We start from the raw sequence: 19,410 nt of genomic DNA on the forward strand, positions 1-19,410 counted from the left end.
CTGACAAAGTAAGCTGGAACACTCTGTACATTAGCCCTCTAATGGAATAGACAACTGTGGGAACGCAATTACGGTGTGTGGGGAGGGTGTGCTCGACCACTGGGTTTAGCACGCAGACTTGTGACTTAACACATTGCAGCTAAATATTTCTCAACCAGTTAGCTCTCTGGTTTGTTAGTGCAGGTAGAACACTGCGATTCTGGTTCCACTTGTTTGAACACTGCGATATTTTTGCTCCTCATGTCGGTCTCTCTCGCAGTTGACGAACCATCTTTTCGAGCCTCCTGGTTTCCCCTTCGGAACAGACTTGGCCGCTTTGAACGTCCAGCGTGGGCGGGACCATGGCATACCCAGCTACAATGACTGGCGCGAGTTCTGCGGTCTATCACGAATTGCGGACTTCTCGCAGCTGGCCGACGTCATGTCTCCGCAGGCTGCCCAAGCCTTCGCTCAGGTGTACAGGTAAGATATTCCAAAAGGACTTCTTCTTCGGAAAGTTGGTGCTTAGATTTCCTAGGTATACTTTGTGGTGCAAAATACATTTCTTGAAAAGGGACAGAAGAAAGGAAGACAGTGAAGCGCCAACTGTCTGGCGCTTCACTGTCTTCCTTTCTTCTGTCCCTTTTGAAGAAATGTATTTTGCGCCACAAAGTATACCTAGGAAATGTACAGGTAAGAACACCATAGCTATTTTGCTACGGGGTAGGCGCGCTGAGATGTGGCCTATATTCCTTGTTATCAAACATAACAGAGTACGTCAATTACACAACATGAAAAATCATGAGCCATTCCACTCTGTGAAGGTGGATGATCAGCGAAGCTGGTTAGCACACTACACAAAGGTGTCACCGAATTTTCAACAAAGGTATGAACTCACTTACCATTTTTTGTATACATTCGCGCTCACGACGGGACCGCCGCTCCGACGAGCCGGAGGAAACTAGACACGCGTGACGTTTCGACAGGACCGCCGCCACGGGAGAGCGGATCCAAGCAGATACGCCTACTCTTGGAAAGCCGACAAGAGTGGACAGTGCGAACGCAGACATGGCCGAAGGAGGTCGCAGTGTAATATCTGTTCTTATGAACTGAATGTGGAATATGAGTTATATTTGGACGCAAGCTATTACACTTATTTTTACAAGTTGGCGGAGTGCCTGTAGCCTTGCTTGCTGGGCGCTTGTAGCCTCGCTTGCTGGGCGCTTGTAGCCTCGGCCGTACGGGGGTATGAGCTATTGCTTATGGTGATAGATGCTTGTTTTGAGCTTGCTTTTTTATTGAAACGGGTGCTGTTCTGTACGTTGTATGCGGAATATTGCAATGAATGTATGCAATACTCGCTTCACTTTGCTGAGTCCTTGTAGCCTCTCCATTACGAGGGGGATGAATCATTGCATTTTTGCTTGCTTAAGAGGAATTTGAGCCATTGCCGATGATGACATTTTTTGTTGACGCGGAAAAAATTACAAGGAACATTAGCCATACACAGCTTCGCTGTAATAGTGGCCGGTTTTCGCATCCTGTTTTTACTGGGCGGATCTGTGCTAAAAAATTTTCGACACCTATCTCCTCATATCGGTGGCTTTGTACGATTATACAATTTACCAGTAAATAATTGCGTTTACCAATCTCAATCAGACAAGTAGCCGCACTTTCGCCAGTTATATCCCCGCCCTGGGTCTGCAAGTCACGCAATGCTGAAGCCGACATCCACCACCTGCTGTGGGTTTGCCCGACTTTGAAACCGACGAGACTCCGGCAACTCGCAGCAGCGGGACCTTCGCTGCATAATGCTAGCCATTACACTGCTTGGACGCAGGTACCACATTATCGATCCTTCCTGGACCTAATTAGATCTGCAAATCTTTTTTTCATTCATTTAATCATCCTTATTCGCCCACATCCCCTACACTTATATGCCTTGATGTATTAACCCTTGCATTAAAAAAAGAGGTACTCAGGGCTACGTAAAAGAAATTAACATAAGAATAAAAATGGTTTGTAGCTCATACGTTAGGCACTGTCATGCCATCAGCTGCACTTCACGGGTTTTCTTCAACAAAAAAGTGTGCAATCGGTACATTGTGCCAGGACCAGCCAACGAAGCTGAAACAAGGCGGATAACGACGAAAACTTCAACGTAAACTAAGAAACGCGCAGCTGTCGACAGAACACCGAATTATAGCCTTAATGTGATGATACACGAAGACTGTAGTATGCATTATAGACCAAACGCGGGCAGGTCATATTATATTTGAGATAGTTGGAAGAAGTTGAATGGCAGCATGATAATGTGTAGAACCTATAACCGGTTGTCTATTATAGCAGCAAATGCTTAGGGAAAAAAGGAGCGAGAAAGCAGAAACTATTCGTGTTGCTCCTTCGTGAAGGCGAGTTCCACCTTCAGACGCACTTCAGAGGCAATCACTTTGAGGCAATCAAAAGGGGAGGAACGTTTCTCCGTGCGTACCGCACGTCGCAGCCGCCGGCGACCCGAACTTCGACTGCAACAACTTGTTTTCAACGGAAAGTAATGCTAAGTAGCACAAGCTGATGCGTAAATTGTACCTTTCGTGACGAGCGGCCACCACAACCAAACTTCTATCTAAACGGGAGCTGCAATAAGGGAATAGTTCAACTCGAAAACAGCACCCAGATGCTGACGCACACCGAAACCAGCCCGTACTCAGGCATCTCTGCCTAGACATCGCATACCAGCATTTCTCGCTTCGATGCGTGAAATGAAGCCGAGGAGAAAATTCAGCTACGTCAAAGGCGTGATAGTTGGGGTCGTTGACATTGTGGACATTTGTGGTCGTTTCTAAGCGCCATCAGTCGAAGTGGGCGAACGACTACGGCGTAGAGCGACGCCTGCCAATCCCCATTCGGAACCCAAGCCCTCCCGCCAGAGCAAGGAGGCGCTCGTGCGCACCGTGCAACCAGGCACGTGTACAGTGTTGGCGGTTTTCTATGGATACACGTCCACCCAGCGTCAATCGCGTGTCGGTTCGTCTATGTCTCTGACTGCCAGCGGCGGCTTCTCCGTGATTCATCGCATAGCGCGCACGACACTGCAGATGCGCAGAGTCAGGCGGCAATACAAGCATCGACCAACCATGCAAGATGTATTTCCTGAAAGGCGGGGTACGGGCAAACGTACACACAAGAAGTATTCAGAAAATACATTTGTAAAAAATTTAAAACTGTTCACTTGCGCGTTGCGGCTTTGCCCATACAGTTGTGGGCGTCTGTGAAGAAAAGGACATACTCTCGAAGAATAAATATAGTGGGACAATTGGAACCACGAAGTACTAAATGACTAATGAAATGCACAAGGGGTCGGGGCGCAAGTGGGTATGCCCCAGAGGGGAACGGAAGATCAGGCTAATGGGACACACATAGCCACGGCGTTGTTGTGGACAGTGTCGAGTGCCAAGGTGCTAGAAAGTTACAGGGCAGTGTCGAACTCGAACGTCAGTATGAGGTGAAACCACCCTCTTTCTAGCAAAAGGATGGCTGTAACGGCGCTTACTCGGTTTTACAATACAGGCGCGCGGAGCGTGTCGCCGCGGTTACGCCTGAGCCACTGTAGTTACGCTGAGTTGTAGTAGCTGTAGCCAACAACTGTATCGCAACTATTTTCGTTGCGACGACTCTCCTGGAGATAAATACAACACAACCGACACCAGCAGTTAGCCTTCCGAAATCGTCATTGATGAGCGGGGCCAGTCACGCCAATCGCGGTGAGTAATGTTTGGTTCTGGTATTATTATTACTGTGTATCATTCGTGACATATGAAGACAACTTTTAAACATCTATCACGAACAGGAGCGGGGATACAAAGAAAGGTAAACGGTGGTGGATTGTTGGACGAAGTGATCTGATTAGTAAATTCACAGGCATAGGTTGCCTCTCGCTTAGACAATATAGGAGCAGTATATCACTCAGAGATAGCCTAGCTCTTGCCGCAGTGTACAAAAAAACAAATGTTGATAACAGCATACCTTCTGATAAGGAACCACAATATATGTGATGCTTTTCTATATATATATATATATATATATATATATATATATATATATATATATATATATATATATATATATATATATATATATATATGCATTGATATTCACGATGCGCGTACTTTGGTAAGGTGACGTTTGTCTCGGCACTGAAACGCTTTTATGCGCTGAAAGACAACTTTCCCTGCCTGCATGCAATGCTGCCATGATCGCGCCAACCAAATATCGTTTCGCTGCATGCATCTCGGCCAGAATATCGCTCGCTCTCTGCAGCTGCTTTCTAATTCCGCCTTTATTTATTTATTTATTTATTTATTTATTTAATTGAACAGATCAACCCCAGATGAACATCTCCACTAATTATCGTCATTCAATGCAAGCAGCACAGAAAGCTTCGCTTATGAGGGATACGCCATGGTTGCTTAGTCGCTATGGTGTTTGGCTGCTAAGCACGAGGTCACGGGATCAAATCCCGGCCACGGCGGCCGCAATTTGATGGGGGCGAAAACAACCGTGTACTTAGATTTAGGCGCATGTTAAAGAAGCCCAGGTGGTCCAAATTTCCGGAGTCCCCTACTACGGCGTGCCTTATAATCAGATCGTGGTTTTGGCACGTAAAGCCTCATAATTTAAATGTTTTTTCGCTTACATCGAGTCACAGAGTGCGTGGGATCCGCATTTTTTCCTTCTTTTTTTGCCATAAATTACTCGCGAGTGCATTCTCACCCCCAGCATGCGCATTCCTTTTGTTGTAGGAAATGGGGAAGTGGTCGCTGCTAATGCTCTGCCCTGTCACTGAACCGTGCATTTGCCACTCTCGGGTCCCTCTGTTAGGAGCTCAGAAAGAAAAGAAAATCGAAAGATAGGACAGATATCGATGCCACCACCGCTGAAGGAATCCATGCATTGAGGGGGGGGGGGGTAAGAAAAGTATGCATTGCGCCTTCTTATCGCAGAGTCGTATATGCGACAAACAGAACGCGAAAGCACGCGTAGCGGCGCGCTATTCGCAATTCAAAGACTTCATGAACCCCACACAAGTAAATAGCTCCTTTAAACCATCCTCCATGCGCATTAACCAGACGAAGAGTAAACGAGGTGCCGACAGAAGTGCTATTTAAGTCCCTTCCAAAAATGGCCTTTCTCCTTACCAGACATTCTTTGCCTGGTCTTGAGTCCATGAGAAATTCATACCAACTAGCCAAAATTTCGGTTTCTCATCAATATCAGACTATCTTCATAGGCCCGTTCAATTTAGGTCCTTTCAAAAACTTCAGAAATGTACGTCTTGGAAGGCAGTGCACTTCCTTCTGCCTGCAGCTGATGGATAAAAAAAACGTGTTTCAGAATTCTTTTGGAAGCAGCTGCGCTTTATTGTGCGAATGGTTTTCGTTAAAAAACAAGGATCGTGTTTGGTGAACGATGCATTTAAGATCGCATTCTTTTTGCAGTAGTCACGAGTTCGGGCACTTCAGTGCGGCTGTCATTACCGGCTTTGACCTTTGAGTGCAAGCCACGATAATTTAGGAAAAGTAGGAGAAGGCAGTGAATCTTTACTAATCTTTACTAAACAGCTCTCCTTACTTCGACACAATGCACGTCCCTTTCAAGCTCAACCACCGTCGCTGAACTCGAGGAAAGCGTTTCAATGTGAAATATGTAGAGGGGAGCATCGACTCGAGTATTGAGATAATCTCACAATGAACTTATCAATCGTATCCAGATGTGTCGCTTTCTACGGTGCTAAGCAGTTCCAATCGCCTACTATCTGCCTTCTGTCTGCAACTGCACTGCAAACTATCATTCACGTCCTAACTAGTTATCAGTGGAACCCTTCCATCGCCATACGGAAAAAGAGAACAGTAAAATGGACGAGTCTCGAACTGCGCTACCTTCACCGCAAATGAGAATTACGACGTCCTCGTAATGCGTTGCTCGCTGATTTTCTGAGGCAGGAAAACGCTGCGACCAGTCTGTTCTACGCTTGAAGGTGTAAGGTGGTGATGGCATTATGAGAGCGCGCAGGAACACGGTAGCACAGGTGCCTCGTGGCAGCTTTACGTTACGGGGTTTCACGTGCCAAAACTACTATCTCATTATGATGCACGCCGTGATGAGGGACTCCGGAATAATTTAGATCACCTGGGGTTCTTTTAACACGCACCTAAATCTAAGTACACGGGTGTTTTCGCATTTCGTTCCCATCGAAATGCGGCCGCCGAGGCCGGGATTCGATCTCGCGACCTCGTACTTAGTAGCCCAGCGCCACAGCCACTAAGCAACCATGACGGGTCCTCCCGTAGATTTATGGCAAAGATGGTAAACCACTACTGGGCATGTCGCGGCCTCTTTGGGGGCATATGCTTGAGTGTTTTGTATTTGCCTTCTTCAAGCGCTGGTTTGGAAAATTCGGTTATTTCCGATAATTTACTGTATTTAAAGAGTATATATATGTACATATACTTTACAACTTCCAACTATATTCAGAACGTTACAAACAAAGCATTAATGGTTTAGAATGTAAAGGAATAACTAGAATGAGGGCTACTTTGAAACTATCACTACACTAGGTTTCACACACATAAGAAGGAACTTCTTTTTATTTGTGCAGTAGAAATTAAGTGATGAGCACAATTACTTGTGAAGATAGAACATTCAACTGCTCCAAATACACGTTATGAGGCTAGCAGGCAAGTCATCTGAACCACACAGAACAACAAAAGAGGTTCCAACAAGCTTGTTCGAAGAATGCCTGCCATATACCCTTCATCGCCATGGTGGATGAACGACTGCACAGCAAGCTATCTGTCCGGGTATTTTGGTATGAAACGGTCACATAGGTATAGCACGGAAGTTTTCAACTAACAACCAGTAGCAGCCGTGCAAGCTAACGCGGGGCCACTGCTTCCGCATAAAGGTGTCAACCAGTGCGCATTCTATGTGCATAAATAGGCAAACATTCCGGTCAATGATGCAACGAACACAAAACACGTCTCAGTGCGCGAATGAAGTTCCCTTCTGATCAGTCGTTTCTCCTGTGCCCCAATCTCGTTTTGCGATCACCTGTCCCTTCGTGCTCTGTTCTGATATGAAATCTTCGTCGCAGCTAGAGATAATGAAATCGCCCTTTCCTTTTAAAGCTACGGACTGGTGGTTTATATATCTCAGTCTTCAAACATGTCTCTCTGCTACTTTGACTTAATATGGCAGGCTCTGACAGTAATTTGTTCTTGAGAAAGTGTGCTACAAAGCTATCATCCACAGCCTCTTAGAGCGAGCTGCTGCCATGCTAAAGACATGTTCACACTCGCGCCAACAACGCAGGAAGAGAGTGTCAAGGGTACAGCGAAAGGAGTAAGAATGTAGGGAGATCAAGAGAGCGGAAATGAGGCACGCTAGGGCCCAGACAACCAATAGGCCTCTCCAGCCATTACGAGCACGATGCTTCAAAAGCTGAAACTTAATCATAAACTGCAGAAACGTTTTACTAGCTTTGCTTATATAGCATAATGAAACCTCTACTGGTGGTGCTTATATAGAGACATAGAACATTTTCGGATTTGCGCTTAAGACGCCACAGGAAACATCCAGTGACAAAGTATTTCCCTGTCCGTCGGCAACCCTAAGTACGGTAAAAGGCGTGCTTTCTTTGTCCAAATACTTTTTTTCCAATGATCGTGGCGCAAGGCCACCGTTAACAGTGTCGCACATAGCAAAGAAGGAAAACAAATCTGCTGCGCATTTCTAAAAAAAATTGCTACAGAATAAACGCGGATAGTGAAGTAAGCGGCATTGCCTGACGCTCACTAGGCATAGATAGTCGCAACAGCACTTCTGTTCTAAAACTTTGAGCGCACTTCTCCCGGGTATTTTGAGCTTGTATTGGCGCATCAGTACGCCAGTAATAAGCGTTGCTACACAATTATCCAACGTGCATATTTCACTTTGCCAAACGGTTTTTCGAGCACAACAATTGGGCGCTCGTGCAAAGAAGATGAATTACCAGCTCGGTATCTTGTGCAATTCAGCGTGCCTTTTTTCTTTCAGGTACGCATGCTTGGCTATAGGCTGCTTCGCTTGCATGCGCGCTTACCTACACAGCGTACGAATCATGCTTAGTTACACAGCTGACGACAACCCACTTTATTTTTCCTGTTTTTGCATCATTCGGTCTTTCTCTTTTTTTAAGATTGCAGAGGCTTCTGCATCAATAAGCACAGCTTATTATTAAATAAGCTTAGCAGGAAGTTTCTAAACATAAGCGCTAGAAAATTCAATCGCCAATTACATCGTAACCTAACGTTACAGGATATATAACAAGTTTACTTGAGGCTTTCCTGTTTGCATTGTCAGCAAATAGTCTTGTCAGTTGCGTAATACTTCACTTGACGCACTCTTCCAGCTTACGAACTGCGCTCCCAAGCTCTTCGCTCAATAACTACATAAGCGCCCATCCTCATGACTCGTGGCTGCGCATATCCTTTATACGCAGGTCAACATCTGCACAATAGGAGACCACGCCGGTAACCTTAGCTCACAGAATGAACTTCAAAATGAGAATATTAAGTTGCGATTGCCTATGCATATTTGTTTTTTAGCATCACCGCCGCAAGAATACTTACTAGGCGTTTAATTATGTGACGAAATTAACATAAGGGAACTCTGAACCCATCAACGGGTTGCTTGCTGTTGACAGGCTGCTCTTTCAAAGAAGTCTTTCTTTCTTGCTAGAAGAAGAAACGCAAAATCATTAATATACTCTTTTACAGACCACGTGTTGTTTTGTGTGCTTTCTGACTGAGCGCGGTTCTCTATTTCGTATAATACACGCCGCTTGATAGCCTCACTGTGCTTGTTCAGCGCACACGCTTCGCTTCTCTTCTTCACTGGTCACTCTAGTATAGGGAAACATAACTACGTAAGGAGCGGACACTCTAGCCGTTTGGCGGCCGAGCAAGGAAGGGTCTGACCACCCGCCAGGCGGCGCAGCGATTTTCACTTCCCCTTTACCTCAAAGGTAGACAGCTAATCATACGTCTGTGGGGTTACGCCCACGCATCCCGTTTCCGTAGAGACGTTGATGCTGCGCAGCTCACCCAACCGCGCTTTTCTACGCGCCGCCTCGATCGTGCCGTAAGTGTGCCCTTTTCTCTGCCCAGACAATTTTGCTATTTCTTGCGTTAAGAACATTGTTGGCAAGACGTTTGCTATGCTGGGTGAACGTATTTTGCTCGTGTAGCCTAGAATCTGATTCATGGCGCCCGTTTGACTATGGCGCCCGTCTGAGTCTATAGACTGTTTATGCACTGTCTATAGACAGTCTATAGACTTATGGCCATGCACTTTTTATAGACTAGTCTATAAGAAAGTCTGAGTGTATAGACTGTCTATAGACTTATGGCCATATACTTTTTATAGACTAGTCTATAAAAAGTCTGAGTCTATAGACTGTCTATGGATTAATTAAAATTCATGGTTGTAGACAGTTGTCTGCAGAATGTCTATGGACAAGTGTATAGGCTTACAGTTCTACTTTTGTAGACTGAAGTCTATAGAATGTCTATAGACAGTCCATAGACTTCTGACCATACATTTTTATACACTAGTCTATAGATGTCTGAGTCTATAGACTGTCTATAGATTAAAGAAAATTTATGTTTCATACAAATGTCTGCAGAATGTTTATAGACAAAAGCATATAGGTTCATACAGTTCTACTTTTCTAGACTAAGTCTATAAAATGTCTATAGATAGTCTATAGACATTCTATAGACATCAGTCTACAAAAACAGAACTATATAATCCTATCCACTTTTTCTATGATATTCTGCAGACATTTGTCAAGAAACGTGAATTTTCATTATCTATAGACACAGACATTTTATAGACAAGTCTACGAAGAGTGTATAAGGCCATAAATCCATAGCTATCTGCTATCTACAAGTTAGTTTACATTTTTGTTTACATATGGTAGCAATAAAATTTTGAAGGTGTTATGCACGTGCACCTGTTGCTTTTAATCTGAACTTATGCATTGTTGGTAGGTTAACAGTGCTCCTGAACCAGCTGTACTCTCATATATGTTGCATAAACAGAAAGAATCGAGTGCTGAATCATGCAGTGCAAAAAAGAAAGCAAATGCACCGGCAATGAATTAACTGTTTTTATTGCGCGATATAATCGATGAATTCCTTAAAATACATGTCTTATGCTATTATGGAAAGAGACTAAATACTTACACTACTTCCCCTTGGCAAGCATGGTCGCAGGCTGGCCTTGACCTTTGTGTCATTAAGTCCAAAGGTGATGCAGCTGTATGCTGCAAATAAGTAGATGCAGCAATATGAGGCAAAAATAAGAAGTGCGTATTCTTTGTATGTTCATTAAGCAGCTTAATATATATGCTCAAACCATATAAGTCAATACTTCATGCGGTTTAACTATGACTAATGGCTGCTTGTCAATACAATGCAGTACCATCATAGAATGTCTCATTTTATGGTATGGTGAACAATTATACAGTCACAACTGCTGCTCGTGCCAGCAACAGTATGTTCCCTTTTATGACAAGTTCATATATGATGCATTAATGTACTTATTACCCAAATGATCTCTATATTTATTGCTGAAACGTTACCCAGTTGGACTGTCTGTACAATTTTTGGCTGGTAGTTAAGTATGCCCGTGCAGAGGGATACGCTCAGAAGACGTGACTGGAGTATTCACAGTATCATGCCAAAATTGTAATTTATTTTGCTTAATACACATTTAAATATATTTCTCCTACTCCTAAATGAATGGGTCTTTGGCTATAACTTCAACAGAGCGCAGATGGATTGATTGTATTGATATGGTCGCTTAGTTTCTTGCAGGTAATGAGGCCTCTTGGGCATGCTAACAAGTTTTCAAGTTAGGTATACCACATGAGCACCCGAAATACCACGCGAGCACTTTGTGTCATGGCACGACAGACCTGCACCTTCTAAGAAAGAGAACTGATACTGTAGTTAGAATAAATTCTATTACAGTAAATAATCTAAGGTGCTTTCAAAGATGAAAATGTTTTCTGGAGTTTCGAGGTTCAGGACTTTTAGTTAACGCAAAAAAAGATAAATTCAGTAAGAAATGCCATGTCAGTAAGGTTGACTTTCATTTTTTTTTCAACATATGGGCAAATTTACCTGAACTTTTTATGAGGTGAAACGTTTTAAAAATATATTTACCAGAGAGATTCTTTGGATACTTTGTATGACGTATAACAAGCAGCATACCTATGTGGTCATTTTAAAATTTCACGATCTTTTTCCAAGCCTTCCCTGGCTGTTTTCATGAAAATTTTCTAGCAATCTATGACGCCAGCAGCTTAAGTGCAATTAAAAAAATATTGTGATTTAATGCTTGCCAAGTACTGCCAGTCCATCATTAGATAAAACGAATAACACGTCAGTCACTTGACATGCAGTATTAGATCCAACTGACTTGAATCCCTTGTTTAATAAAGCTGACAAGAGCTTGGGCAAGTTCGTAATTGATGGCCACACGAGTACAGCACGGAAGACAAGGACACAGAGATACACACGTAAAGCAAATGCAACATGGTGAGGGAAAACTATTCAATCAGTTATTTTTACGGTTCAATAGTAGTTTTCTATATAATTTGCTCTCATCATTTTTGCCTCTAGTTAACTTTGTTCACCTCTGACTGAAGACTACATGGCAATATGAATCAGCAACATTATGAGGTTACGTTATATTAGAGTATGAAAAGCAGTTATACAACCGTAATGGTCGCCGGTGCCAGCAACGGTACGTTTCGTTTCAAGACAGGTTCATGTGACACACAGTGTACATATAAAAATAAAATAAATGCGAGAATCCCAGACGATTCCTATAATAATAATTGTTGAAAGAAAGATACTCGGCGGGACTGCGCACATATTTCAGGTGTTAATGCAATATGCCCGTGCGAATATGCTCAACACAGTGACTGCAGTTATGAACAATCACGTTAATAATTGCAATTTATTTCCGCTTAGAACAGTCTGTAATGTCTCTTTTCTCATACTAAGAGGTGAATATATTTGCCACACTTTCAGTAGAATGCACATGAATGGGGACGTATTGATAAGGTTACTTACCAACTAAAACATGTTACGATCTCTTAGGTGTGTTGATAAGGGTAGAACAAGTGCAATGTCCACTAAATTATTTGAATAATCTGCGCGTTATCTACTAAGAAACACCACAAAATGGATAATCTAGCTATATTTTTCTTTTGTACAGCGCATATATTATACAGTCTGTCCAAGACGACGGCACTACATGCAACAGTAATGAAAACCGGAACACTTATTACCATTATGAAACATCGTTCCAGCGCACAATTGAATAAGGACGAGAAGAGAAAGACAACACGAAAGATAACTCGTGTTGTGTTTCTCTTCTCGTCCTTGTTCATTTGTGCGCTGGAACGATGTTTCATAATGCTAATCATAGCCAACTAGCCCAGCTGTCCATACTTAGCGACACTTATTACGCACGACAAGGGCTTCATACCATGCACGACTGGCACAATGCGAATCTGCGATTAACAGCAACAACAATGAGTGATTAACAGCACGTAAACTGCATAACGCCGAAGCATCGAAAAGCGTGTAACGCTTTTCATATAGCCCGAAAGATAACTTCTGCTGCTAAACTGTTCATAAAAGAGACAAAAAAAAAACCTTCTAACTACCGTCAAATACAATGCCTCCAGTTTAAAACGTGTAAAGGTGCTTCCCGGAGCGACTAATTTATTGTTCTCTAATTTTTTCGCCTAAGTTGCGAAGCTGCGAGTAACTGAGCTTATCGCAGGTCTCATGCTCCAAAAGAGTTTGTGGTTGCATATATTTAGATAGGGTGAATCTAGATATTTCTGCTAGATATTTCTTCAAGTCTGGTGCTTTGCTTGCGGTAACTAACCAAAATTATTTAGATTGGTTGCCAGGAAGCTTAAAAATACTGCTACTATTAAACTATATGAAAACGGCAGCGCACACACTGCTGGAGCATGCCGCGCAAACACGGCCCTTCATCCGAGTACGCTAGCAGTTATACAACTATACGTCTCGGTTTGAAAATTCTTCATGCTTACACAATTTCGAGATATATACGTAAAGCGTGTCACGAGAATTTCCCCGCATATGCGACGCAGCATTCATCGCGGCCAGATCGAGCACTACGAAATAAGATCTACCACACTGGCTATTCAACACACACAATCCGCTTAGTGGCAGCTCAGTATCAAGTTAAACCATGGTGTACTTCCTTCTTTACGCACATCAACTATAACGCTAAAATCAACAAACCCGAGCGATCGCTCGCCGTAAAACATACCGTATCGTTGAAGCGAGAACAAGAACGCGTTATCAAATCACGCAAATGAGAAACCGATACTATACCCGAGTCGCCTGCGCTACATGCAGCCGGTTCGCGCGACGAATGCGCGTACCTAATCATGATCTATTGACGCAAAACATCTTTGCTAAAACATACCGTTCAGTGTAGTTGACGTGCGATGCCACAAAGAAGACACGCATACACAGACACCAACGTGCAGGCAGACACCGCACACCGTTACAAGCGTTTACGTGCCTGGCGCACTCGCTCAAAATTCAAATTGACGCGGCCTGACGGCGCACCGCTGCGCATGCGCAAGAGCTCCGCGCATGCGCAGGAGCTCCGCACGCGGGGCGTGCGCGCGCCGAGGAGTGTGAGCGCCGTTTCCTTTTTCTTTCTTTTTTTCTTTTTTTTTCTACGTCTCTCTCTGCGCGCCATGCGCGCCGGAACGGGTTCCTTTTCTTTTCCATCTTTCATCTTTTTTCACGGACGAAGTAAATGCGCTGGCAGGTTGTATTACAAACGCTGTGGGCTATCGTGTGGATGGATGAATGCGCTGTTTGTAAAAGCCTTTACAGGACCCTTCAGACGCTTCAGACGCATTATCGCCAGCGACGATGAGTTATACAGCGCATTTGTAGCATATCTTCCAGCGTACCGCCAAATGTAATGCCCGCACGTACGTTAGTGCTAATTTTCCGCTCCGATGATAGGTCAAAGCAATCAGTACGGCAATGAGGTACTCATCTGCGTGGCCGCGCAGGCATACCGCCTGCGAAATACTAGATGGGCTCAGAGAATTTGGCACATATTTTAAGTGAATGAGAAACTTTGATGAGTTTATAGTGCAGGATATCAGTCAACGAAAAACCGCACGATGTTAGTGATGCAGCCGAGATATGAAGACAATGTGAATAGTATCTCAGAATCGGACGACACACAACGCGCACACCACATGCGCGACATCCGTTCATCGCACACTCACAAAGTCCGCGTTGTCAGCTACAAACATTACGAGTCTCTGTGCTGCTTGCTTGATGCCTGTTTGGAATCCGCTTGTAGCTAAAGTTGGCGTTCATACCATCTATTATTACAATTGGATCGGCGTTTTGCTTTCTTTATTCTACTGCCGCAAAAGTCATGCTATGACAAATGTGAAGACTGTGTTGGGATTGCCGAGAGCGACTACGCAGATCATATCATGTGGTGAGCAAATGCGGAAGTATAGACTATGTGTATACAAAGTCTACAAATATTCTCTACAGCAATCTCAGCAGTATACAACTTCAGTGGCTTATATCAAACAGAGCTCCGTATTATCCACCGGTACCTGCGCTTGGTTACAGCGTACATGGGTTGGGCCCAGATTAACGATTTTTGTCTATTGTCAATCTAAAGACGCATGTAAACCTTAAGCAATAAGAATTTTACAGTATCGGCTGTTTTCTACTTCACCTCACGCCTTACCACAATCGGTATACGGGCTGTTCGCACATGTTAACATGACGTTTGGTGACGTCCCACCCTATGGCCTTCATCGGTGGTGATATAGGAAACCGTGGACAATAATTGGAATTGCAAAGAAGCCGCGCAGCAATATATATATATATATATATATATATATATATATATATATATATATATATATATGGGGGGTGCGGTGCACGTGAATGTGTGCAGGTGCGTGTTTGTGAAGACCTAGGTAGAGTGGGAATAGACCAGAAATATACAATCTTATGGACTCTCGTGTATAGACAGTCTAAAGACGAAGAATGAACAACAATAAATAGACTGTATCGATTTTTTTATGGACCGTCTATAGGCTGCGAATAGACAAAAAGAAATAGAAATCTTATCGACTTTCGTGTATAGAAAGTCTATCGCTAAATAATAGAGAAAAATAAGTAGACCCTGTATCGACTTTTGTCTATAGGTAGTCTATAGAGATGAAGTAGACAAAAAAGAAACAAACACCTTATCAACTTTTTTCTATAGACCATCTATAGACAGCGAATAGACAAAAAGAAATAGAAACTTTATCGATTTTCGTCTCTAGACAGTCTATAGACTTTGTATCGACAAAAGCCCAAATCTATGGAAAGGCAAGGTCGTCTATAAAAGTCTATAGACTTTCTATAGGCAGTCTAAAGTCATTTTTGTAAGGGAGGATCGCTTAGTATTTTTTTATTTAATATATGTGCTAGCAGAGGAAAGCTAAACTCTGTCGTGAATTGCAAGTACTGCGTCAGATACTTGAATGTGTGGGAAGCACCTGTGGGTGAGCTTCATCGGCCTAAGCTAAACAAGGAGTGCCGTATTTATCACCCTTCGCCCCGCACATCTTCCGGAAAGCCGAGCGCTACACCCTCTACCACCAGCACTGCATAGCCAGTGGCCGGCAATTACTTCAAGGCTAATATCATCGACAACCACTGCACGGCGTTACCGCCATCGCTGGTATAGAGTATGGTCACGTTGCCGTAACATTGGAGAACCACTGTTATATAATCTGCGGGTCAAACGCGCCCGCTTTTAGGGCGACCTTATAGTCCGGGGTTTTCGGCACGCGGCCAAGCTTGACGCCAGTCGCGCTATGTCGCTTGCGCTGTGCCAGCCGAAATGCCGTCATCTCTATACTTGGACGCGCGTGCTGTCGGCTGCTTTCATCGGAGCACGCGCGCAACGAGCCCACAACCTGCGCGCGGCTTTGAACGGCTGTCTGCGGCACCTCGGCGCAGCGCGTGGGCGTCGTTTTTTCTTCGCGCAATGCATTGTTGGTCGCGAGGAATCTGCCGATGGAGCAAGGGCAATCTCGGCGTCAGGCACGTGGGAGCGCCCGTGCGTCCAACCATAGACGCTGTTGTTCTAGCCGATGTGACGTAGCGCGCGCGCACACTCGCTAAAGCCACCTCGATGTGCCCGGCATCGAGATGGCTCCACTTCCATCCGCGCGTTGGTCGCGCCGACTGCGCCGAACCACAATCCATTGCGCAAAGAAAAAAAAATACCCGACAATAACGACACTCTCTGATTCGAAATTTGAACTCAGCTCTATACGTGTTTTCATTTCGCGATATATTGAGGCATCGCAGTGACAACTGGCAGAGCCGCGACAAGCGGCGCACAACAGGATTGTTTATAGGTGCACCAAATTTTTAAAATTCGGAAAATATAAATCACGGTAACTTCATGTTTACCATTCGAGTGTAAGGATTGGCAGCTGTTAGATATCGAGCAATTTCCGCAATTACGAGGGTAATTAGCGAAGTTACGGTAATTAACTGTGTAATTATCAACAACAGGTGGCTACAGCACATGAGTAGATTGGGGCTCGTCCTCGACAATGCCTACCCCGACGATCAAATATTGAATAGTGCTGTTCATGTTCGAGCCACGCGAAAAATTAGTTCCCCGTGGAAGGCTCTTTGAAACCGAAACGGGCTGGAAAAAGATCGTCTGTGTCGTCGAGGTCACCGCCTGTCTGACCCCATGAGCAGCTTGCGTTATCTCCTTGCTGTCTGCGCCGTTGGCCTAGCGATTCAATGCCGTCGGGCTGCCAAATTTACTTCGTCATCTCGTTGGGCGCCACGTGTCCACTTCAACCGACAAAATGCTGTGTTCAGGCTTTTGGATGAGAACGCCGCTTATTCAAAATTCACTTTCTCTGGAAAAGCTGTCTCAAACGCGCGCGTGTGAGTTTAAATAATAACGCCTAAACTAAACTAGACGGGAACGTAACTCTCCGAGGGAAGGGAAAAAAAAGGAATACCATATGGTCGGCGCTAAAGACTGATATAACGACGTGCCTGCAATATCTAAAAGCCCAAAGGATGGGGTCGGCTCTACAGCATAGAGTAATGTAGTTAACGTAAAGAGTGGACACTACGGTAGGCGTCTGCGGCCGACTTTGGCCCTCAGCGCACCTAGCGGAATCCGCAAAATGCACCAGCCTCCAAAATGGTCGGCGCACGCTGCCAAATCTTGGAGGCCATGATTTCAGTTTCTTTTGTTTCTTTTCTTTTTTGCGACCCATAGTGTTGCTTTATTCGAGTGATTTCATGCAGTCGCTTGTGCCGCTGCTTCTATGTTGCAACGACGAGGGCACAAAGGTGTTTCACTTTATGTTACATTGATTTAAATTTATATTTCCTGTTTCAAGCTGTAACTTTGCGCAGCAATCATGGCAACTGTTGAGTAAGTAGAACTTTATAGCTTGTGATATTGCACGTCTAGTAACTCACGCCAAAAGGTATATCGTAAATAAATGTGGCATATTCCTTAAATATAGATCAATTTGCAGCACAGCCAAGAACACGAAAATAGCAGACAATTTATTGCAGCAAGATTGTAACAGGCAGATACATGAAAAGGGGAAAAAACTGCGAAATACAAAAAATACGGATGTCACACGGCGAAATTTGAATAACAATCAAGCGCGATCCGATTTGAATTTCTCGGTCGAGATTGGTTCTTTAGCGCAAGCTGTGCGAGGGAGCCAATCGCAGTCAAGAATATAGATCCGGATCGGGCTTGATCGCAATCGGAAGTGGTCGTGCGACACCTGTATAACGAAGAATAGTTGGAAATTAATGGCATGATGGAAATACCTTTACACAAGAAAAACACATACAAGACGTCTTGCAACTATCCAGGAAATAAAACAAAACTGTAGAGACATGCCAGGAATTAATTTGCTCAAAATGGGATTTAGAAGGAAGAAAATATGACACTTTTTCTTGTCTCCGAAGTAGGGTGAATTAAGGTAGGAAAATTATGTGAATGGTTCCGTGCCAAAATAACATGGCTACAAAAATAATTGGGCGCATACCAACATCCTCATCTCGAATGTGCAAGCCAGTGCGTCCGTCATTGAAGAGCTGCAATTAAGCACATTGCGTTGGGGGTCTTCACCTGCTCACTTCGAAGCCTTGCAATCGTATTCTGATACTTGAAATTTACCCTTGAATATGCGTGATGTCCTTTGGCTGTAGAGTGTATGTTGAGGAACTAGTGGAGATTCCTGCAATAAATAGAATGACAGGCAGAAGATAAGAAATACTGGAGCTTTTAAAGCTTTAGAATGGAGATGCTGCGTTCTTTCGTGTAATGCATATTTTCATCATCTGAGGCCAAGGAAGGACCGTTATCAATGCTAAGAAACAAGGAATTCTCTGCAGTAAGGACTCCATACCGAATTAAACATGAAAACACGTATATTCAGCCCAATGCAAAACAGCTAACAACGGTCGAGCGCACACAACCTGCTGCAGAGGCAAACAGCGTGCATTATTGTCATACTGCAAATATTGCACGCGTACCATTTTAGAAATAGCAGTATTTCCTTTGCAAAAGTGGAGCACCATACACTGTAAACGGAAATAACTCCGAGGTGGGAGTATAACGCTTGTCCTCTAGCGACCCCCGGGTTCGGAGTTTATTATGCTCCGTATGATCGGAGTAGAATTTTTACTCCGTGCGAGCGGAATTTTTGCGTGGTATTGTGGGAGCTTTTTTTTTATTTTTTGCTTTGCAATGGACGGAGTTTTTTCGAGGTGCAACGGGAGTATAAAAAGAGGCATCGCGTGAGTTTGCGCGAACATCTTTACGTGCAGAGGCTGCTGGTCAAATTTCGAAATATGCACACGAGACCGCGTCAAATGGGACGAAACAAGTCAATGAAAGCACATATAATAACATGACATACATAAACATTTCAGAAACGCCCAATGCAGAAATTTGAAAGACATTCCACATACACGTAATACTCAAGAAGCAACAGTGCCAGTATATATAGCCACGATACTGTGTGCCTCGAAACCGCCGAGGGAGCAGCTGTGCTGTTTTCAAAATTACAACTCACATGCTCGTTCATACGAGATCTGCCTCTCTGAAATTAACAGAATACCTTAATCAACACAAAACTGTAAATTCAGACCAGTGAGAGAAAGAAGTTAATGCCGTAATTTTTCAAAATTATCATGCCATTCTGTGAGCGTTGAAGCG

At 43.9% G+C, this 19,410-nt stretch overlaps 1 protein-coding gene across 1 annotated transcript in view; it reads left to right on the forward strand.

Annotated features, from left to right (window-relative positions):
* Positions 1-19,410, forward strand: part of LOC142567961 (salivary peroxidase/catechol oxidase-like) — a 135,748-nt gene that overhangs the window by 83,000 nt on the left and 33,338 nt on the right. The window contains exon 14 of the mRNA XM_075678064.1: positions 260-462. Within this exon, the coding sequence (XP_075534179.1) occupies positions 260-462 (203 nt within the window). The remainder of the gene's footprint in view (positions 1-259; positions 463-19,410) is intronic.

The sequence above is a fragment of the Dermacentor variabilis genome, unplaced genomic scaffold, assembly GCF_050947875.1.
Source record: "Dermacentor variabilis isolate Ectoservices unplaced genomic scaffold, ASM5094787v1 scaffold_15, whole genome shotgun sequence".
NCBI lineage: Eukaryota > Metazoa > Arthropoda > Arachnida > Ixodida > Ixodidae > Dermacentor > Dermacentor variabilis.